This window comes from Leucoraja erinacea, chromosome 12 (assembly GCF_028641065.1).
Source record: "Leucoraja erinacea ecotype New England chromosome 12, Leri_hhj_1, whole genome shotgun sequence".
Taxonomy (NCBI): domain Eukaryota; kingdom Metazoa; phylum Chordata; class Chondrichthyes; order Rajiformes; family Rajidae; genus Leucoraja; species Leucoraja erinaceus.
In genome coordinates this window covers 2,214,664-2,238,789 of record NC_073388.1, presented here as the reverse complement: position 1 = coordinate 2,238,789, position 24,126 = coordinate 2,214,664, and the positions used below count along the sequence as shown (strand labels likewise).

At 46.8% G+C, this 24,126-nt stretch overlaps 1 protein-coding gene across 4 annotated transcripts in view; it reads right to left on the bottom strand.

Moving 5' to 3' along the window:
• LOC129701990 (sodium- and chloride-dependent neutral and basic amino acid transporter B(0+)-like) overlaps positions 1–24,126 on the bottom strand; it is a 59,576-nt gene that overhangs the window by 24,700 nt on the left and 10,750 nt on the right. For all 4 annotated transcript variants that reach the window (XM_055643449.1, XM_055643452.1, XM_055643451.1 and 1 more), the window contains 4 exons: positions 14,742–14,873; positions 10,877–11,044; positions 8,818–8,956; positions 429–561 (listed from right to left, as the gene is read on the bottom strand). In XM_055643449.1, coding sequence (XP_055499424.1) covers positions 429–561; positions 8,818–8,956; positions 10,877–11,044; positions 14,742–14,873 — 572 coding nt within the window. The remainder of the gene's footprint in view (positions 1–428; positions 562–8,817; positions 8,957–10,876; positions 11,045–14,741; positions 14,874–24,126) is intronic.

The following is a 24,126-nucleotide window of genomic DNA, read 5'->3' as shown; positions in this document are numbered from 1 at the left end:
AATCATACTCTGTACCATGAATGCAGCGGATAAATAATGGAAAACAGATCACAATATATTTGACATGAAATGTTGGTGGTGGATTTCTATGTCATTCTTCCTATTCAGTTGAATCACATTTCCCTAATTGGAAACCACCAGGTTACTGGGCCAGCCCTCATCTGTCCAATCACTGGGCCGGTGCTGATCAGCCTTCCAGTTGTATATTCACCCACAGTCCTGGAAGTGTGACTGGAACCCTGAGACCAGGGGCCGGTTGCAGCAGTTTGGGGACTCGCTGCCATTCCTTCACCCAGGGACAATCTTCAGATGCCCCGCTCCCCTCGCACAGAACCAGTGGTAACATCAATGAGATTTCCTTGTGTAGAAACCCATATTTTATCACCAGAGTTTGACTCATTTCTTTAACCTTTCTAAAATTATTTTACCTTTCCTGAAGATTTGATTCCTTTAGACAGGGCGGCCCCAACTATCAGCCAGGCCAGAAGCAGACAGAGAGCCACGTGCCAGACAATCTCCCCCATCTCATCTATCGACCTTGACCGGTGTAAAACCTTCTTACTGAATAAGATGAAAAGAAAATATCACAGCTCATGAATTAGTTCAGTATACGCCATCATTATGAGATACAAACCATGAGGCATTCAACCAATCATTTAATGTGTTAAAAATCAAGTTTAGCATGGATCAAAAGTAAAACGCATAAAACTTTGCCAAAAAAGCAATCAGCTTCCAGCACAGAAAAACCGAGGCAGAATAGTGGCACAGCAGTAGAGTTGCTGCCTGATAGTGCCAGAGGCCTGGGTTCAATCCCAACTATGTTTAGAAGAATAAACCCAGGAATTAGTAGGTTAGCCTATGATGAGCGTTTGTCGGCACTGGGCTGGAGTTTAGGAGAATGAGGGGGAACCTCATTGAAACATAGAGAATAGTGAAAGGCTTGGATAGAGTGGATGTGAAGAGAATGTTTCCACTAGTGGTAGAGTCTTGGACGAGAGGCTATAGCCTCAGAATTAAAGGACGTTCTTTGGAGGAATTTCTTTAGTCAGAGAAATCTGTGGTAAATCTGTGGAATTCTTTGCCACAGAAGGCTGTGGAAGCCAAGTCAGTGGATATTTTTAATTTCAAGTTTGCATTTATTGTCACTTAACCAACTAAGGTACAGTGAAATTTGAGTTACCATACAGGCATATTAGGTGAAAATCAACAATGCACACAGCCACATAAAATAAAATTTAACATAAACATCCACCACAGTGAAATCCACATTCCTCGCTGTGATGGAAGGCAATCTTCCTCCTTTCTACACCCGTGGTCGGGGCCGCTGCCGATGGTCTGATGTTCAAGCCCTCTCGTCGGGATGATCAGAACCCTGGCGTCGGGATGGATGGGAACACTCCGGCATGGAGCTCCCGAGTCGAGCTAGATAGGTTCTTGATTGGTAAAGATGTCCGAGGTTATGGGGAGAAGGCAGGAGAATGGGTTTAGGAGGGAAAGATAGATCAGCCATGATTGAATGGTGGAGTAGATTGGATGGACTGAATGGCCTAATTCTACTCCTATCACTTATGGGTGCTGTCTGTATAGATTTTGTACGTTCTCTCTATGACTGTGAGTTTCCTCTGGGTGCTCCGGTTTTCATCCACATTCTATAAAAAGTTAATTGGCTGCTGTAAATTGCCTGTAGCGTGTAGGATGCAAAACTGATAACATAGAACTAGTATATGGATGATCGTTGGTTGGTGGCACTCAGTGGTCTGAATGTCCTCTTTCCTCGTATCTTTAAACTAAATTAGGCAGTGATAACAAAAAGATGCAAGAAACATAAAAGCAGTGTCATATAACTTGGAAACAGGCCCTTCGGCCCAACTCATCTATGCTGACCACATTGCACATCTTAGCTGGTTCCATTTGCCTTGGTTTGGCCCATATCCCTCTAAACTTTGCTGCTAGAAAGAGCATGGTCTGAAATCTAGGACCATTTCAGAAGTCAGCAAGAGGGATCAAGAAACTGAGAAGGAAAGAGGTGATAGAATATTAGAACAAACTGACACAAAACACTTTAAAAACTCATAGAGATGCAAAAGGGAATTAGACAATAGGTGCAGGAGTAGGCCATTCGGCCCTTCGAGCTAGCACTGCCATTCAATGTAATCATGGCTGATCATTCCCAATCAGTACCCCGTTCCTGCCTTCTCCCCATATCCCCTGACTCCGCTATTTTTAAGAGCCCTATCTAGCTCTCTGGAAAGTATCCAGAGAACCCGCCCTGCCGCCCTCTGAGGCAGAGAATTCCACAGACTCACCACTCTCTGTGAGAAAAAGTCTTTCCTCGTCTCCGTTCTAAATGGCTTACTCCTTATTCTTAAACTCTTGCCCCTGGTTCTAGACTCCCCCAACATCGGGAACATGTGTCCTGCCTCTAGCATGTCCAAACCCATAACAATCTTATATGTTTCAATGTGATGCCCACTCATCCTTCTAAACTCCAAAGTGTACAAGCCCAGCTGCTCCATTCTCTCAGCAAACGACAGTCCTGCCATCCCGGGAATTAACCTTGTAAACCTACGCTGCACTCCCTCAATAGTAAGAATGTCCTTCCTCAAATTAAGGGACCAAAACTGCACACAATACTCCAGGTGTGGTCTCACTAGGGCTCTGTACAACTGCAGAAGAACCTCTTTGCTCCTATATTCGATTCCTCTTGTTATAAATGACAACATGCCATTCACTTTCTTCACTGCCTGCTGCACCTGCATGCTTACTTTCATAGACTGATGTACAAGAACCCCCAGATCCCGTTGTACTTCCCCTTTTCCCAACTTGACACCATTTAGATGGTAATCTGCCTTCCTGTTTTTGCTACCAAAGTGGATAACCTCTCATTTATCCGCATTAAACTTCATCTGCCCACTCCCCCAACCAGTCCAAGTCACCCTGCATTCTCATAGCATCCTCCTCAAAGTTCACACTGCCACCCAGCTTTGTGTCATCTGCAAATTTTAGATTAGATTCCTTTATTGTCATTCAGACCTTTCGGTCTGAACGAAATTTCGTTGCCTGCAGCCATACACAATAATAATAAATAACAAAACATACAATAAACACAAATTAACATCCACCACAGTGAGTTCACCAAGCACCTCCTCACTGTGATGGAGGCAAAAGTCTTAATCTCTGTCTCTTCCCTCCTTGTTCTCCCTCTGCGCTGACGCGATCCAGGCCGAAGATGCCGCCCTCCAGTCCAGCGGACGCAGCTGAAGTTGCGGGAGATCCGGAAACAGGTCACCAAACTGTAACCTGTGAGCTCCCGGTCATCCACTGCCTCTGCCGAAAGCCGGAACACCACCTCAGCGAGTCGGGCCGCCTCAGCTCCGAGTCGGGCCGCTGCCGAAAGCCGGAACACCACCTCAGCGAGTCGGGCCGCCTCAGCTCCGAGTCGGGCCGCTGCCGAAAGCCGGAACACCACCTCAGCGAGTCGGGCCGCCACCGCCTCAGCTCCGAGTCCCGCTGCCTCAGCTCCGAGTCGGGCAGCTGCCGAAAGCTGGAACACCACCTCAGCGAGTCGGGCCGCCGCCTCAGCTCTGAGTCCCGCTCCCTCAGCTCCAAGTCGGGCCGCCACCGAAAGCTGGAACACCACCTCAGCGAGTCGGGCCGCCGCCTCAGCTCCGAGTCCAGATTTGCTAATATTACTTTGAATCCCTTTATCCAAATCATTGATGTATATTATTAATAGCTCCGGTCCCAGTACCGAGCCTTGCGGTACCCCAAAACCTAATCTGGTTCGCTTACAGACCAAGATAGGAAAAATTATAACACTTATGTTTTGCAAGAATGTTTTAGAAAACTCCCACAAACGGTGATCCAGAGTGAGTATGAGACTCAAAGACTGAGGGAAAAAAAGAAAACATATTAGAGAAATTAATAGAATTTAAAATTAATATAATGCCAGGATTTGGTCATTTCATTTATCTGAAGCAGATAACAAGTAGTGGTTGCACTGGATTGGTCATAAACACTTGACAGATGCTTTGACAGTGTCTTGGAATTGTAATGTTAACATCAATTCTCTTCCCGCCGATGCTGGTCGACCCTCTTTTTCTTCCGGATTTCTGAAGCTGGAGACGAGGGACGTAAAGCGGTGGTCTGACCAGTCAGAGGCCATGCTGCAAGATGCACTGAGCGATGTCGACTGGAATATGTTCCAAGCAAGTTCCAGTGATGTCAGTGAGTTCGCGGAAGCAGTCACGGACTTCATCGCAACAATAACCGACAACATCGTCCCCATGGTAAGGGTAAGCACCTTTCCGAACCAAAAACCCGGGGTAGACAGGTCCGTTCGTGTTGCCTTGAATGCTCGCACCAATGCCTACAACTCGGGCCTGGCATTAGGAAACATGGATATCTACAAGGTAGAGTCCTACCGACTGCGAAGGGTGGTGAAGGACGCAAAAAGGAGGGACTAGGACAAGATGGAGTCACAGATGGAGCAGCAGGACACCAGACGCCTGTGGCAGGGGCTGCGGACTGTAACCAACTACTGGAGCACCCCACCCTCATCGCAAGTGCCGGCACCTCCCTAGCTGATGACCTGAACTCCTTTTACGCTCGTTTCGAGATGGGCAACACCACCCCAGGTCTGCCGACTATCGACAATACCGCCAGCGGGCTGGCTACCGGAGCTGAAGGGAGGAATGTGCACACGTTCTCGCTGTCCGAGCACGACATGAGGAGGGCTCTGACACGGGTGAACACGAGAAAAGCTGCAGGCCCCGATGGCATCTCGGGGCGAGTACTCAAGTCCTGTGCTACTCAGCTAGCTCCGGTGCTCACTACAATATTCAACGTCTCCCTGGACAAGTCCGTGGTCCCTGCCTGCTTCAAAAAATCCATCATTGTACCGGTACCAAAAAATGCCTCCCCAGCCTGTCCGAGTGACTACCGTCCGGTGGCCCTTACCTCGGTAGTCATGAAATGCTTTGAGAGGCTGGTGAAGAAACACATCTGCGCCTTCCTCCCTCGCAACATGGATCCGTTGCAGTTCGCATACCGTCCGAACAGATCCACGGACGATGCGGTCTCCCAGGTTTTGCACACCGCTCTCTCTCATCTTGACAGCCAGAAGGGGGGCTACGTGAGGATGCTGTTCATAGACTTCAGTTCAGCCTTCAACACGATAGTCCCCACCAGACTGGCCGAGAAGCTACTGGAATTGGGGCTCAACAACCTGTGCCTGGGCCCTGGACTTTCTCACCGCCAGGCCCCAGGTAGTCAAGATGGGAGGGAATACATCGAAGTCCCTCACCCTGAGCACAGGATCGCCCCAGGGTTGCGTCCTCAGCCCCCTACTGTACTCCCTGTACACACATGACTGTGTGGCTAGGTTCAGCTCCAACTCAATAATTAAGTTTGCTGATGACACTGTGGTGGTGGGCCTGATCTCAGACAACGATGAGAAGGCCTACCGGGAGGAGGTGGCTGATCTAGCACTCTGGTGCCAGGACAACAGCCTCCTCTTGAACATCAAAAATACTAAGGAGCTGATCGTGGACTTTAGGAGGGCACATCATCCGAGGATGTACACTCCATTGAGGATAAATGGGGATACTGTGGATAGGGTGAGCTGTTTCAAATATCTGGGAGCCCACATCTCTGAGGATATGACATGGACATCACACGCCGCAGCACTTGTGAGTAAGGCAAGGCAGCGCCTTTACCACCTCAGGCAATTGAGGAAATTCAGAGTGTCTCCGAGGATCCTCCAGTGCTTCTACTCAGCGGCTGTAGAAAGCATCTTGTCCGGAAATATTACCATCTGGTTTGGGAATTGCTCTGCCCAGGACAAGAAGGCTCTGCAGAGTAGTGCATTTGGCCGAACGCACTATGGGAACTTCACTCGCCCCCCTGCAGGAACTATACATCAGGCGGTGCAACTCCAGACCCAATAAAATTATGGGAGACCCCTTCCACCCCAGCAACGAACTGTTCCAGCTGCTACGGTCAGGCAAACGCCTCCGTTGCCATGCTGTGAGAACGGAGAGGTTGAGAAGGCGTTTCTTCCCAGAGGCTATTCGGACTGTAAACTCCTACCTCACCAGGGACTAACTTTATTGAACGTTTTTCCTTCCGCCCACAATATTTAAAATGTAAAAGAATATGTGATTGTATCAAATCACCATTAAGCTGAAGAAATAAAACATGAAATAAAATAGACTGAAAAATGTAACTGCTGGAATTAGTTACCACTAGCGAGTTTGTCTTTTTGCACAAAAGTCCGCGAGTATTGCCACTTTTCATTTCACTGCACATCTCGTATGTGTATGTGACGAATAAGCTTGACTTGACTTCTAGAGTTGCATTCATGTTATTAAAGTAGAGTACATGACATTGCAGGCAATGTACTGGCATGGACTAATGATTACTTAACGGGCAGAGCAATAGAAATTGATCATTTTTTGGTTGAGACACAGTGATCAGTGGAGTACCACAGGAGTCAGTGCTGTGACCCCAGCTTTCTCAATCTTAATCATTGTTAGAAAGGGGATCAAGTGTAATATATATAGGTTCATCAATGATATATGGCAGAGTGATAATGTAAGGAAGATTCAAGGAAGCATCAGAGATTTGCAAACAGGTTTAGTGTGAAGAACAAAGCAGTTATAATAAGGGAAAATGTGAAGTCACCCACTTTGGCAAAAAAAGTAAAAAGTTGGGTTAAATTTTAGGAATGCAGAATGGTTTTGGTCGACAGATGGACTGCAGGGTTCTTGTATATGTATCAGAGAAAGAGGGTTTAGCAAGTAAATGTGAAGTAGAGTCATAGAATCATGAAGTCATATAGCACAGAAACATGCCTTCTGGACTGCAGACTATAACATCCTGAAGCCTCGGTCTGCGGAACTTCTAGCAGTAGGCATGCAGTGGACTTTACCATTGCAGAGCAGGCCGATCCCTTGCCGGGGATCACCGGAGAAGAGCGCTGACCCCCGGCCTGCGGCCTTTCACTTCCTGAAGCCGCGGTCTCCATTAAGGAAGTGGCCGATTAAGGAACTCCAAGCCAAGTGTGTTCGATCTTTCCCGACGTCGGAGCTTCCTTCATCCCGCCGAGAGGGCTTGCGCATTGGGCTGTCCGTAGTGGCAACTATGGAGTTGTCAAGGCCCCCGACCACAGATGAACAAAGGAGGAAGATTGACTGAACTTTATTGCCTTCCATCACAGTGAAGAATGCTGTGGTGGATGTTTATGTTAAATTCTATTGTGTATTATGTTCTTTTTAAATTGTATGGCTACATGGTAACTCATTTCACTGTACCTTAATTGGTGCATGTGACAAATAAATGTAAACCTTGAACCTTGGGCCAACTTGCCCATGCCGAACCAAGATGTCCCATCTATGGTTATCTTACCTGCCCACGTTTGAATCATCTCTCTAAACCTTTCCTATCCATGTACCTGTCCAAGTGTCATTTGAATGTTGTTGTAGCACCTGCCTCAGCTATCTCTTCTGGCAGTTAGTTCTATGCACCCACCATCTAAGATGGCACCCAACCGAAGCAACTCTGTGTGCTAGTCACAGAAGTGAATCTGCAATCACATCATAACCGCTCCCCTCTTTTAAATCTCTACTCCTACGGCAACATTTCTTACTTTAACTATGCTCTTCTCAATCTCCTCTCAGATCTGTCCATTCTCCGACTCCTGGTACCGGAAGACCTATCGCATCAGTACCTCATTGGAGACCGTCGGACTATCTTTACTGCCTTTATCTTGCACTAAACATTATTCACGTATTCCCTTTGTCATGTAGCTGTACACTGTGAATGGTTCGATTGTAACCATGCATTGTCTTTCCGCTGACTGGTTAGCATGCAACAAAAGCTTTTCACTGTACTTCGGTACACGTGACAATAAATAAAACAAAAACGAAAAAAAGAGACTGTATGAAAAAAATGTCCCTCAAGTTCCCATTAAATGTTTCCCCTCTCGCCTTAAACCTATGTCCCCTCGTTCTTGCTTACGCTACTTTGGGGAAAAGGCTCATCCTGTATATTGCCCTCATGAATTTATACACTTCTATAAGACTACCCCTCAGCCTCCAAGGAATAAAGACCTAACCTGCCCAACCTCTCCCTGTAGCTCAAGCTCTCAAGTCCTGACAAAATCATCGTAAATCTTTATTGTATTTGTTCCAGCCTAACAATGTTCTTCTGATTGCAGGATGAGGAGACCAAAAATGAACACAATACTACAAATGCAGTCTTGTACAACTGTAACATAATGGCCCAACTTCTAACATCAATACCATGACTGATGAAAGCCAACATGCCACAGGGAATGGTTGGACAGGTAAGGAGTTGGGATGAGGCAACAGGATAATCTTCTAAAGGTGTATAACATCATGAGGGGAATTGATAGGGTGAAAGCACAGAGTGTTTTACCATGGTAGGGGAATCGAGAACCAGAGTACACAGGTTCAAAGTCAGAGGGCAAAGATTTGATAGGGACCTGAAGGACAACCTTTTCACTCAGAGGGTAGCGGATATATGGAATGAGCTGCCAGAGAAAGTAGTTGAGGCAGGCACTATAACAGTATTTAAAAGACACTTGGACAGGAACATGGACAGGAATAATTTACAGGGATATGGGCTAAATGCAGGTAAATAGATGATGGTTGGATGGGCATGTTTCTGTGCTGTATGATTATGTCTCCAAGTCAAACTCTTATAATCATTCATCAAACCAGACATTCACTTGACTATCCTCCCCGGAGGAAGCGGCAGGCAGTATGGTGCCTCTTTCTCCAGCAAGTTACTTACTCCCAGTATTGCTCGGTGGGGCCTTGGTGAGGAACATAGATTTCCGATCCATTGGAACAGGTTTTGTTGTTTGCCTGCAGCCAGGTTGTATTCACGACGTCTGAATAACCGCTGTCCAGAGTGAGGTTGCAGAACGGATCTGGAAAACGTGGGGTGGCATTTACTAGATCATTTCTTTTGAAACAAAGAGACATTTCCAATCAAATAATCAAGGTTACTGTTCTCAGATTGAATCAGTCTAATCCCTTTAATCAGCTGAAAGAGGGCTCAGAAGAGTCAGAAATAAAGAAACTGTCTGCTCTGGTTATCACTCGGTCAGTGATGGTTGATTTTCAATCACACTATAATGCTGGTACTCTGCATAAGCATAAGATTTATTACAACTCAAGGCCAGACAAAAGCCAAAGCTCCCGACGATGGGGCTGCCTGCGGCTGTGGATTGGGAACGAGGCTGGAGGCCTTTACGATGTGCTGCAGTCTCGATGCCTCCCTGATCGTTGTGTAGAAGCCCGAGTCAGGGGAAGCGGCTGACGGAGCACGCAGCTGGGGCCCGGGTCCACACCACGGGGGTGTGAAGTGGGGCGTCAACAATGGTGAGACCTCTCGGCGGTGGTGAAGCCTCGCGGCAGCGTCGATGCCTTGCAGGTCGACAATCGATGATAGCATAGAGGACCATAGAAACATAAAAACATAGAAAATTAGTGCAGGAGTAGGCCATTCGGCCCTTCGAGTCTGCACCGCCATTCAATATGATCATGGCTGATCATCCAACTCAGTATCCTGTACCTGCCTTCACTCCATACCCTCTGATCCCTTTAGCCACAAGGGCCACATCTAACTCCCTCTTAAATATAGCCAATGAACTGGCCTCAACTACCTTCTGTGGCAGAGAATTCCAGAGATTCACCACTCTCTGTGTAAAAAATGTTTTCCTCATCTCGGTCCTAAAAGATTTACCCCTTATCCTTAAACTGTGACCTCTTGTTCTGGACTTCCCCAACATCAGGAACAAACTTCCTGCATCTAGCTTGTCCAACCCCTTAAGGTTGGACCACCGTGAGGGAGGGGGAAAAACAATAGCGGTCCGGCGTGGGGAGACCACCCCGACGTGAGGGAGGAGGGGAGAGAACAATAGACAGTGGAGGAGGGGACAATGGACAATGGGGACCCGGCGTGGGGGAACCCATGTGGGGTGGAACAAAAGGAGGAGCCAGCTTGCTGTGTAACTTTGTCAGCGCCGTAGTTGCAAGCAATGAATCCCACTGTGCCTAGTCACATGTGACAATAAAGTATTCCTACGCCTATATTATGGCAGTTGGAATGTTGATGCATTGATAAAACGTTTGGTACGAGAATGAATGCCTCAGTCCAGTGAAACAGCTCGGATCTATTTCTTGTCATTGTGTTAGCAGGCTGGGATGGACCTGTTGACTGCAAATGGAATGTTTTCTGAGATATAAGGAAGCCACAGGATTATTCATAATGCAAATAACATCCATAAGAAGGAGGGAGGAGATGTTTTGATGCAATCAGATACTGACCAAGAGCAGGGGTATCATATCTGGTTGGAAAAGAAGTAAAAACTAAGTGCAGATTGGTCATGAAAATACTATCCGTGGTGAAAAATTATAAGATTGGATCATACATGTAATAATACCAAAGGGCACAACAGTGACTGTAAGAGTCGTGATATTTAGATCGCCTGGACCTCAGTGTCGAATAAACATGAACAAACATAGAAAATAGGTGTAGGCCATTTGGCCCTTTGAGCCAGCATCATTCAATATGATCATGGCTGATTATCCAAAATTAGTATCCTGATCCTGCTTTTTCCCTCATATCCCTTGATTTCATTAGCCCCCAAGAGCTAAATCTAACTCTCCCTTGTAAACTTCCAGTGAATTGGTCTCCACAGCGTTTTGTGGCAGAGATTTCCACAGATTCACAACTCGCTGGGTGAAAAGGTTTTTCTCTCATCTAAGTCCTAAATGGCCTACTCCTTATTGTTAAACTATAAATGGCGAATATTATTGTACAGACATTACTGAAAAAACAGTACCTCTGGGTGTCCGACTGCAGGTTTCATCCGCACCCCACCAGCTGAAACAGTCTGACCATGGCAGAGGGGATTGGAAGGAGGCAAACAGGTAGAATAGGCTGTAGGCGATGATGCAGTTGTAGGAAATAGCTGAAATCACTGATAGAAAGATCATAGTGATCCCCACACCTTAAATTAAGAAACAAACAGTTAAATCAAGTCAAGAATGTTTTATTGTCATAGTAAGTAAACTGACTCATTCTTCCCCATTAGTTCAGTTGGCTGGATGAACAGTTGCCATTTGTTTTTACAATGAGCCCTCCTTAATTGTAGAAATATGCCAGATGACCACAACTGCAGGAAATCACACTGCCTGGAGTCACTTTAGCTCAGACATCAAGTACATGCTTACATTTGATGTTAAAATCAACGTGTCAAAGTGCCGGAGGAACTCAGTGGGACATGCAATGGACTGCAGGGAAATGGACAGATGATCTTGGGTCAGGACCTTACGTCAGACTACAGTTTTCGCTGAAGTAAGGTTTTGACCCAAAAACGTCATCTGTGCATTTTCCTCCACAGATGCCACCTGACCATCTGAGTACCTCCAGCGTTTGTTCCAGATTCCAGCTTCTCCAGTCTATTGTGTCTACATAGAGTAATGGCGTCATAAAGCACAGAAACAAGCCCTTCTGCATAACTTGTTCATGTGGACAAAAATGCCCTGCCTCCTTGTCCCACCTACCTGCTTTTGGCCCACATCCATCTAAACATTTCCATCTTTTACCAATTGCTCCCCATAACTTCCACCTGATCCGTTGTTTTCTGATGGAAGTATCATTAACCGGAGAGTTTACAGAAGATGCAATTCAGTTCATTTTGGGTTATTGTCATGTGTGCAGCGGTGCAGTGGAGAGCTTTTGTGTGCTGGCCAGTCGGCAGAGAGACAATACACGATTACAATCGATCCGTTTACAGTGCGTGGATGCATGATGAGGGAATAACGTTTGGTGCAAGGTGGGGTCAGCAAAATCCGATCAATGATGGTTCGAGGGACATCAAAGAGGTAGATAGTTCACCCAAAGAGTTGTGAATCTGTGGAATTCTCTGCCACAGAAGGCTGTGAAGTCCAATTCACTGGATGTTTTCAAAAGAGAGTTAGATTTAGCTCTTGGGGGTGAAGGAATCAAGGGAGTTGGGGGAAAAAGCTGGAACGGTGTTCTGATTTTAGATGATCAGCCATGATCATATTGATTGGTGGTGCTGGCTCAAAGGGCTGAATGGCCTACACCTGCATCTGTTTTTCTATGTTTCTGTTTCTATGTTTCAATCCATGTACCTGTCCAAATGTCTCTTAAGTCATTTGATGTTAACTTTCAGTAAGTGAGCCAAGATTTACACCTTAGTTCCAAACTTATAGAATAACTTTGTAGGGATGATATAAGATTCAGCAAAATAAACTCTGTTGCAATATTCAAGAATAAACTTTAATGATGATTTGGAACATTGCGAAAGCGATCAAGACACCCAAAATTACGAATTCCAACTGAGCAGCAAGAATCTCATAATGTATGAGGAGCATTTCAGGGCTCTGGGTCTATACTCATTAGAGTTTAGAAGGAATGGAGGTAAACTCATTGAAACCCACCAAATAATGAAAGACCTGGATAGAATGGATGTAGAGAGGATGTTTCCAGTAGCGGGAGAGCCTAGGATGAGATGCCACAGCCTCAGAATAAATTGATGTACCTTTAGAATGAAGTTGTGGCGGAATTTCTAGCCAGAGGGCAATGAATCTGTGGAATTCATTGCCACAGAGAGTTGTGGTATCCAAGTCATTGGTTATTTTTCAAGCAGACTTTTATTGGTTCTTGATTAGTAAAGGCATCAAAGGTTCCGGGAAGAAAGCTGCTGCATCACAGCTCCAGTAACCTAGGTTCAGTCCTAACCTCCAGTGTACTCGGTGCAGATTTCCCATGTTAACCTGTGATTGTAAGGATTCCCATGGGTGCTGCATTATTTCCCACATCCCAAAGAGTAGGTAGATTGAAAATTAGAAACACTAGATGTTGGTAGTCTAAATAAAAAACTCATAAATGAAAATGCTCAGATCAGATTAGGCAGCACCTGTGGAAAGAAAAGCAGAGATAATATTTTGAATCGAATACCCTTCATCAGTCCTGGGAAAGAGTGAAGAAATTTCAAATTGCTCAGAGTTGTCTGGGCCCACTCCAAGGCTCGGACGGCATTACAGGGGGCCAGCACAAAGGTAGGACCGGTAACCAGCCTGAAGGCTTGTCGGAGCACGCCAGAAAGCTCATCTGGATCGGGAAAAAGCCCAAAGGCTCATCTGACATCATCACCAGGAGGGAACTGGACACGTCGGGCATTATAAGTGGACCAGTAGGAGGCTGATCCAAGATAATGGCTGCAGAGCCTTCAAAGTAGATAGGCAGAAGGTGTCCCTGGGACACAAAGATGTCTGGAATAGCGGAGGAGAGGGATGTTGAATTGCTCCAGTACATCGAGCGCATGGGACGACCTGACTATACGCTTTAAATAATGAAGCCAATAATGGCGGCACCTGCATGTGTACTATATGCAAAAGGAATTTCACTGTGTTGTTACATATGTGACAAATAATGCATAATTGAACTACAAAATTAGACACATATTACTGAAGTACCTCAGCGGGTCAGGCAGCATCTCTGGAGTATGTGATTAGGTGACATTTCAGGTCAGGACCCTTCTTCAGATTGTAGTAGGGGGGAGAAAGGTGAAAAGAGATGGGGTGGGACAAATCCTGTCAAATGATAGGTAGATACAGGAGAGAGGGGTTTGATTAGCAGATGGGTGAACACAGCCAAAGTTGAAAGAAGACAAAAAACTAAGATTAAGAGTGAAGTGTGAAGCCAGAGGGGATATAGGTGGAAGGATACTGAGGGAAGGGGAAATGAAAGCAGAGTAGAAACATAGAAAATGAGTGCAGGAGTAGGCCATTCGGCCCTTCGAGCCTGCACCGCCATTCAATATGATCATGGCTGATCATCCAACTCAGTATCCTGTACCTGCCTTCTCTCCATACCCCCTGATACCTTTAGCCACAAGGGCCACATCTAACTCCCTCTTAAATATAGCCAATGAACTTGCCTCAACTACCTTCTGTGGCAGAGAATTCCAGAGATTCACCACTCTCTGTGTGAAAAATGTTTTTCTCATCTCAGTCCTAAAAGATTTCCCCTTATCCTTAAACTGTGACCCCTTGTTCTGGACTTCCCCAACATCGGGAACAGTCTTCCTGCATCTAGCCTGTCCAACCCCTTAAGAATTTTGTACGTTTCTATAAGATCCCCCCTCAATCTTCTAAATTCTAGCGAATACAAGCCAAGTCTATCGTCTTTTTTTCATATGAAAGTACTGACATCCCAGGAATCAGTCTGGTGAACCTTCTCTGTACTCCCTCTATGGCAAGAATGTCTTTCCTCAGATTAGGGGGGATTAGTGGGGGAAATGGATGTGCATCCAGGTAGGGCATGGGGAAGAGATTGTGGAAAAAGGCTGGTGGGAGGGATAGGCTATTATCCAAAATTGGAGAGCACAATGTCCGTATTATTGGAAAGAAGTTCGATTTAAATTGAGGAGAGGTTGGGGAGTGTTGGACCAGACAAACGGAAAGACAGGCAAAGGGATAAGGTTCGGTCATGGTGGGCATGAGGATAAATCACTGATGAGGGGAGGGAAAAAAAATCAACCAAAGGAATGTAAGAGCTATGAAATGCAACTGCATCAGAACAGCAAGCATGTCAGTTAACTATCAGTTATCCATATCTCTCATAAATTTAGATATTTCTATTGACCAAATTGACGTAACTGAATGAGCATTCACCTTGTAACATTGGCACAGCTTTCCATACTGCAATTGGTCCACGGCTGGCAAACTGCCCAAAGGACGATTCCAAGAAAAATACCGGCATCCCAGCCATTGCCAACATTAGTAAGTAGGGAATAAGAAATGCACCTGAAAAAATAACAACGGCATTTGAGAACAAAATTAGCTGAGGCAAATGCGTACCTCTAACATGACCATTCTTTTCCCACCAACACTGACATTCTTATCAATAACTCCCGATTCTCAACAAATATGTACTTTGCTGGTAGACTCAACAATCTTCGTCTCCCCCCCCCCAACCTCTATGTAACCAACTGTCTACCACTCTACCCCACAACTAAGACATCAATCCTGAGAGAGAAAATGTATTTATCTTCAGTCTCTGTGAACTGAGACCATGCCAGGGCCCTAAATAGGTTCACTGAACTAACTTCTGTGAATATAGTAACATAGTCCCACATGGTAAGATGGCCCAGAAAGTTAAGGCTCAAGAATCTGTGGCATGCAGGTAAGCTGGATCCAAAGTTGGTTTGGTGAGAGGAGGCAGAGGGTGGCAGTTGATGGGTGTTTCCCAAACTGGAAATCTGCAACAAGTGGTGCACAACAAAATTGATGCTGGGATTTTTGAGTGTAAGATATAATTAACTTGTCATAAGGCCATTTGGCCCATCAAGTCTACTGCACCATTCAATCATGGCTGATCTATTTACCATATAATAACCATATAACAATTACAGCATGGAAACAGGCCATTTCGGCCCTTCTAGTCCGTGCCGAACACGTATTCTCCCCTAGTCCCATCTACCTGCACTCAGACCCTAACCCTCCATTCCTTTCCCGTCCATATAACTATCCAATTTATTTTTAAATGATAAAATCGAACCTGCCTGCACCACCTTCACTGGAAGCTCATTCCACACAGCTACCACTCTCTGAGTAAAGAAGTTCCCCCTCATGTTACCCCTAAACTTCTGTACCTTAATTCTCAAGTCATGTCCTCTTGTTTGAATCTTCCCTACTCTCAGTGGGAAAAGCTTATCCACGTCAACTCTGTCTATCCCTCTCATCATTCCTAGATCCCTCTGTTCAACTGCATTCCTCAATTCGCTACCATTTACCAGGTACGTCCTATTTTGATTTGTCCTGCCAAGATGTAGCACCTCACACTTATCAGCATTAAACTCCATCTGCCACCTTTCAGCCCACTCTTCCAACTGGCATAAATCTCTCTGTAGACTTTGAAAATCTACTTAATTATCCACAACACCACCTATCTTCGTATCATCTGCATACTTACTAATCCAATTTACCACACCATCATCCAGATTATTGATGTACATGACAAACAACAGAGGACCCAACACAGATCCATGTGGCACACCACTAGTCACTGGCCTCCAACCAGACAAACAGCCATCCACCATTACTCTCTGGCATCTCCCATTCAGCCACTGTTGAATCCATCTTGCTACTCCACCATTAATACCCAACAATTGAACCTTCTTAACCAACCTTCCATGAGGAACCTTGTCAAAGGCCTTACTGAAGTCCATATATACAACATCCACTGCTTTATCCTCATCAATTTCCCGAGTTACCTCTTCAAAAAATTCAAGAAGATTAGTCAAACATGACCTTCCAGGCACAAATCCATGTTGACTGTTCCTAATCAGACCTGTTTATCCAGATGCGATTTCTCCCTCCTAATCTCATTCTCCTGCCTTCTCCCCATTACATCTGACACCTGTATTAATCAAGAATCTATCTATCTCTGCCTTAAAAATATCCACTGACAGCCTCCACAACCTTCTGTGGCAAAGTATTCCACAGATTTACCACCTTCTGAATTAAAAAAAATCTCATCTCCTTTCTAAAAGAATGTCCTTTAATTCTGAGGCTATGACTTCTAGTCCTAGACTCTCCCACTAGTGTACACAAACATCAAGATCCAGAGCAGGGCCTTACTTCGCCCGGCGCGACTTTAAGTGGCCGTGGGACTTGCTAGCGCCCGCCGGGGGCTTTGACTTTGACATCGGGCGAGGAATGGAGAGCAAGGGAGAGACAAGACTTTGCCTTCCATCACAGTGAGGAGGAGATGCACTGTGATGGATGATTGTGTAAATTGTGTTGGTGTGTGTCTTGGTTCTTTTCTTGTATGACTGCAGAAACCAAATTTCGTCTGAACTTCATGTGAGGTTCAAATGACAAATAAACTGCATTGTATTGTAGTGGAAACATCCTCTCCAGATCCACTCTATCCAAGGCTTTCACTATTCAGTAACTTTCAATGAGGTCCCACCCTTATTCTTCTAAACTTCAGCGAGTACAGGCACAATGTTGACAAACGCTCATCATAGATTAACCTACTCATTCTTGGGATCTTTCATGTAAACCTCCTCTGGACCCTCACCAGAGCCAGCACATCCTTCCTCAGATATGGTGCCCAAAATTGCTCACAATATTGCAAATGCAGTCTTAGAGCCTCAATATTACATCAATGTTTTTGTATACAAGCCCTCTTAAAATAAATGATATTACACGTATTGTGTTTACTTTCTTCACTACCAATTCGACTTGCAGATTAACTTTTTAGGAATCCTGTACCAGCACTCCCAATTCCCTTAGCACCTCCGATTTCTGGATTCTCACCGCATTTCGAAAATAGTCTATGCCTTTATTCCTACTACCAAAATACATGACTCCCACTTTGCTACACTATATTCCATTTGGCACTTCTCTGCCCACTCTCCAAACCTGTCCAAGTCCTGCAGAGTCCCTTGTTTCTCGACACTACCTGCCCATCCACCTATTTTCATATCATCCCCAAACTTTGCCACAAAGCCTTCAATCCCCTCGTCCAAATCATTAATATCCAATGTGAAAAGTAGCGGCCCCAGCACCGATCCTTGCGGAACGCCATTAGTCACTGGCAGCCAACCAGAAAAAGCCCCCTTTATTGCCACTCTTTGCCTTCTGCCATCCAGCCCAACCTGCTATCCATGCTAGTATCTGCCCTTTGATACAGTACATTGGGCTCTCACCTTCCTAAGCAGCCTAACGTGTGGTACCTTATCAAATCTGAAAAACAACATCAACTGACTCTCCTTTGTCTGTCCTGCTGTTTCTTCTTCACAAAGGCATGCTGACTTCGGACTATTTTATTGTGAACTTCTAAGTACGCAGTAACCTCATCCTTTATAATCTATCTATCTTCTATTCATAACTAAAACTCTCATCTTGTTCTCTTCTGGTTTGCGTTGTTTTTACATATGCGCAAAAATGGTACAATAGCGCTAAGATTTCTCGCCACGTTACTTATCGTTGTCCCGTGCTGCAAATTCACCAAATTTTGTTCCGATCGGTGGTATATTTTAAAAGTTATTAAGGTTAAAAATCTTAAAACTGTGCATGTGCAGATTGATCTTCCCTCCTGTCAATCACGGCTGGGATGGCGATGCTCCTTCCTGCACCATCACAGCACTGATTGGTCACCTCTGCTGCCAGTCACCGGCCATGGCCCACCTCCCTGCCGGCGCGGCCCGCCTCTCTGCCGACACCCACCTTCCTGATGGAGCCCACCTTCCTACCGGCGCCCACCTTCCTGCTGGCGCGGCCCTCCTGCCTGCCTGCCGGCACGGCCTTCGTGCTAGGGATCCCGAGACCTGGGCGCTGGGCCTGGCTCTGAGGGCGTCGACGTCTGATGCTCCTCCGGGGCACGCAAGAAGGGAGAGGAGCGGCAACCTTGAGATCCTGGGGAGGTGGGGAGGGAGAATGGGGGGGATTGAGGGAGAGGAGGGGGTAGGGAGGTAGAGGGAGGGGAAAGTGGAGGAGGTGAGGAGGGAGATTGGGGGAGGAGGGTAGATATAGGGAGAGGAGGATAGTAGGGAGAGGAGTTATGGAAGGAGGGAGGGAGTGACTGAGGGTGGGGAAAAGGAAAGGTGAGGGAAGGATTGGGGAGGGTAGGAGGAGAGGGGGAAGAATAGGGAAAGTGGGGGAGGAGGGGGAGTAGAGGGAGAGGAAGGCAGTGGGGGAGGTGAGGAGGGATAGTCGGGGATAGGGGAGGTAATGTGGGCAAAAAAAGGGATAGGGGGGTAGGGAGGTCAGGAGTTATGGAGGGAGGGAGTGACAAGGTAGAGGAAAGGAGAGGGAGGAATTGGGGAGGGGAGGAGGAGAGAAGAGGGTGGGTGAAAAGGTGGAGGGAGTGCTGGGGATGTGGAGAAATGAGCTGCGCCTGCACAGTTGGGGGGCTATGCGTGAGCGGTGGAATATATATGCAAAAAGTATACCCGGACAACCCCCCGTTGAATACAGTATTTAATAATTAATTTTAATTAAGATTAATAAAGTATAATTTTCCAATGCAATGTTACACTGAGACCTGACGACTGTTCTGGCAAATGAAATTCAAATTAAGCTTCCAGACAAATGCTGGCCAAACTTGCTATTTACATGATGGCATGCACATTGACACCCCTGGTTTCACCCAAACATTAACCAGTTATGTCAAAGTTAGACACAAAATGTTTGAGTAACTGAAAGGTCAGGAATACCTGGAGAAAATGGATATATGACTTTTCGGGTTGGAACTGTATGTCATTCCTGTGTGTGGATCTCCGCACTGGTTGCCTGCATGTGAGCTACTAAACTCTTTGAAATATTTCAAAGGAATAAAAACATGTTGTGTAATGTAGGCCTTTCAATCAGGAAAGAGTATACGGTGGAGTTCAGCTGAATAAATGAAGCCACACAATGTCTATGCATGAGTACTAGACTCAGTCCAAACTATCCTTGACTTACCAAGTGACGAAGGGAGAAAATTTAGGCAAGGCACAAATAAACAAAATAAATGGTCAACACAATTTAGGAGCGAAGATGACATTTTGTAAAGACTGAATATCTGTGGGTATAGAACATAGAACAATACAGCACATGAACAGGCCCTTCGCCCACAATGTCTATGCTTAACATGATGCCAAGATCAACTCTTATCTGTCTGCACTTAATCAATATCCCTCCAAATGTGCCTATCCAGAAGCCTCTTAAATGCCAGTGTCATATCTGCCTCCATCACCAGTCCGATCAGCATGTTCCAGACACCCACCACCCTCATTGTAAAAAAAGAATTGCTCCACACATCACCTTTAAACTTTGCCTCTCTCACCTCAAAGCTATGCCCTCTAGTCTTTGACATTTCCATCGTTGCATGCGCCATTGCAGGAGTTCGCCATCCCTCGGCAGCAGTTTGACCACATTCACGTGGACATCATGGGGCCGTTGCCGCCGTCCCGGGGCATGACCTATCTCTTCACCGTGGTGGACCGCTTCACATGGTGGCCTTAAGCCATTCTGCTACCTGATTCCTCAACAGCCACTTGTGCTCGAGCCTTGGTGGTGCAATGGATCGCCCGGTTCGGTGTGCCACTGGACATAACATCCGACCGGGGGCCTCAGTTCACGTTGGAACTGTGGTCGGCCATGGCACGACCCCTGGGGGTTCGCCTACACCACACGACGGCGTATCATCCGCAGGCGAACAGACTGGTGGAGCGGTTTCACCGCCAACTCAAGGATGTCCTGAAGGCACAGCTGAATGATCCAGACTGGGTGGATGCTCTCCCGTGGGTTTTGCTGGTGATCCGCACTGCACCCAAGGAGGACTTGGCCTCCTCCTCTGCAGATTTAGTGTATGGGTCTCCGTTGACGGTGCCCGGGGAGTTCATCCCGTTGACACGGGGCCCGGTGGAGCAGCCTTCGGACACTCTGCAAGTTCTTCGGTGGGAAAGCTGGCGCCTGTGCCCACATCTCGTCTTGGGTCCTTCCGTCCGCACGTTCCCTCTGCTCTGGAGGACTGCTACTTCGGCTTCCTTCGTAGGGATGATCATCAAACACCTCTCCAGCGACCGTACAAAGGTCCCTTCCGAGTCGTAGAGCATGGCTCATCTACATTCGTCCTGGACATGGGGGATCGGCATGAGACTGTTTCGGTTGCGCGGCTGAAGCCGGTGCATATTTACGTTGATCGGCCAGTGCTGGTAGCGCGGCCCCGTAAGCGAGGGCACCCTCTGTCTAGGGTACCTACTCCAGTGGCTACTCCGTCCTCTGCACCTGTTGGTCAGTTGCCTGTTCCGGGCATGGTATGAACCCGAGCTGGCTGCCATGTGCGCCCTTCTGTACGTTTCGTGCGTCGGGTTCTTGGGGTGGTTCTGTAGCGGTCCCTGGGGGTTAGGCCGCTCCTTAGGTCATCCCACCCTGCTATTGAGGGACAGAGGCGTTGGTCTGCCACTTGGTTTCCAGAGGTCCTTCTTGGGGGTGTGTGTGTTCTCGCTGTGACATTAAACTACTGTTGAACCTGGCTGACGTCTGGCCTTTTCCTGACCTCGTCCAGGCCGCTACATTCTTGCGAAACCTGCTTTTCAGGTTCTGGACGCGCTGCACTGCAATGCAGGTTATTCGGCAACTGACGCTTTTTTGTTTGAAAGGTAAGTCTAGACATTAGTGTCCATCTATCATCTTTACTGAGCGATTTATAAAATTCAAGAACTTTACCTCTTCTCTGGAAATTTCTTCTGCTTCCTTGCTGGTTCTTTCACTGAAACCGTGATTGTATTGCTTGAACAGTGGCTCCTCTAAGTTAATGGTAGATATTCCATTGACAGCAGCAACAGGGTAGCCATTTTCATCCCTGCTTTCGATGTCTCTTCTCAGGGGACCATAAATGACCCATTCGAGTCAGGTTCTCATGGCAAATGGTCCATCCCCTTGGTCACACACACACACACACACACGCTAAATAAACAGATAAAGTGCAAAAGTAATAATACACCGTTATTGTTCAGAGCTTGTTTGATGTCGTGCTTCATAGACTGATGGATGTGGGAAACAAGATGTTCCTGGACCTGGATGTTCCAGATTTCAAACTTCTGTACCTTCTTCCCGATGGCAACGGAGAGATGAGTGCGTGGCCAGGATGGTGTGTGACTTTGATGATGTTGGCAGACCTTTTGAGGCAGCGACTGCGACAGATCCCTTCGATGGTGGGGAGGTCAGAGCCGATGATGGACTGGGCAGTGGTCACAACTTTCTGCATTCTTTTCCGCTCCTGGACGTTCAAGTTGCCGAACCAAGCCACGATGCAGCCAGTCAGTATGCTCTCTACTGTGCACCTGTAGATATGGTGCCATATGCTGTCTATATGGTGCCAGCGCAATAACCTGGCCCTCAACACCAGCAAAACCAAGGAACTGATTGGGGACTTTGGAAGGAGTAGGAGAGGGACCCACAGCCCAATTTATATCAACGGGTCGATGGTTGAAAGGGTCAAGAGCTTCAAATTCCTGGGCGTGCACATCTCTGAAGATCTTTCCTGGTCTGAGAACACAAATGCAATTATCAAGAAAGCTCATCAGCGCCTCTACTTCCTGAGAAGATTACGGAGAGTCGGTTTGTCAAGGAAGACTCTCTCTAACTTGTACAGGTGCACAGTAGAGAGCATGCTGACTGGTTGCATCGTGGCTTGGTTCGCCAACTTGAGCGCCCTGGAGAGGAAAAGACAACAAAATGTAGTAAACACTGCCCAGTCCATCATCGGCTCTGACCTTCCTTCCATCGAGGGGATTTATCGCAGTCGCTGCTTCAAAAAGGCTGGCAGTATCATCAAAGACCCACACCATCCTGGCCACACACTCAGCTCCCTACTACCTTCAGGTAGAAGGTACAGGAGCCTGAAGACTGCAACAACAAGGTTCAGGAATAGCTACTTCCCCACAGCCATCAGGCTATTAAACCTGGCTCGGACAAAACTCTGATTATTAATAACCCATTTTCTGTTATTTGCAATTTATCAGTTTATTTATTCATGTGTGTATATATTTATATTATGGTATATGGACACACTTATCTGTTTTGTAGTAAATGCCTACTATGTTCTGTGTGCTGATGCAAAGCAAGAATTTAATTGTCCTATACAGGGACACATGACAATAAACTCACTTGAACTTGAACTAGAAGTTCGAGAGAGTCCTCCTTGACATACTGACTCTCCATAATCTTTTCAGGAAGTAGAGGCTCTGATGTGCCTTCTTTATAATTGCATCAAGTGTGCTGGAACCAGGAAAGATATTCGGAAATATGCACGCTCAGGAATTTGAATTTTTTGATCCTTTCCACCATTGTCCCATTTATATAAATGGGATTGTGGGTTCCTATGCTACCCCTTTCAAAGTCCACAATCAGTTCCTTGGTTTTGGTGGTGTTGAGAGCCAGGTTGGTGTGCTGGCACCATTTGGTCAATCGGTTGATCTCACTTCTATACTGTGACTCATCACCATCAGTGATTCGTCCCACAACAGTGGTGTCGTCGGCGAACTTGATGATGGATTTCGCAGTATGTCCGGCTACACAGTCATGAGCATAGAGAGTACAGCAGGGGGCTAGATACATCAGATAAAGTGTATAAATTTGCCTTTGTCCAGACTAGATCTTTCCAAACCTGAACTATGATGACTGAACACAGATTTCTCTTCATTTATGGTAGGCAAGGGAATCTTAATCTTTTGTCCTGTAATGTTCAGCCTTCTCATCAAGCTTTCTGTACAAAGAATAGTTGAACTTCCCTGATCCAAAAGTGTGTATGTTTGCAACACCACGTCCCCCTTGCGGCTCTTTACCTGTACTGATAAGATGAAGAAGATACAGGTTTCTTCACCAGCCCCAATATGCCCAGTTATCTGAGGAAACAGCATCACTCACAGTTGGCTTCTCCTTCTGAGAGGGAGGGTTGTGGGGGAGAGGGGTTTGTGGGGGGGAGGGTGTTTTGGGCGTGGAGGCTGTTGGGGAGGGTGTGTGGGCGGGGGTGGTGTGGCATTGTGGGTGGGGCGTTGTGGGGGGGGTTGTGTGAGGTGGGGGGGGGTAGTGGGGATGTGTGTGTGGGGGAGGGGTGTGTGTGGGCAGGGAGGGGTTGTGGGGGAAGGGGTTTATGTGTGGGCAGCGGTGTTGTGGGGGGAGGGGTTGTGGGGGGGAGATGTGTGGGAAGGGGGTGTGTGTGGGAGGGTGGTGTGTGTGGGAAAGGGGGTGTGTGGGAGAGCGGAGGGGGCGGGGGTGGGGGAGGTGTTGTGGGGGAAGGGGTATGTGGGCAGGGGGAGGATTGTGAGGGGTGTGTGGAAGGACGGTGTGGGAGGGGGGTGTGTGGGGGGAGGCTGTGTGTGTGGGAGGGGTGTGTGTGTGGGAGGGGGTGTGTGGGAGGGGGGTGTGTGTGGGAGAGCGGAGGGGGGGGGAGGGGGGTGTGTGGGAGGGGGTGTGTGTGGGAGGGGGTGTGTGGGAGGGGGTGTGTGGGAGGGGGGTGTGTGTGGGAGAGCGGAGGGGGAGGGGGATGTGTGTGGGAGGG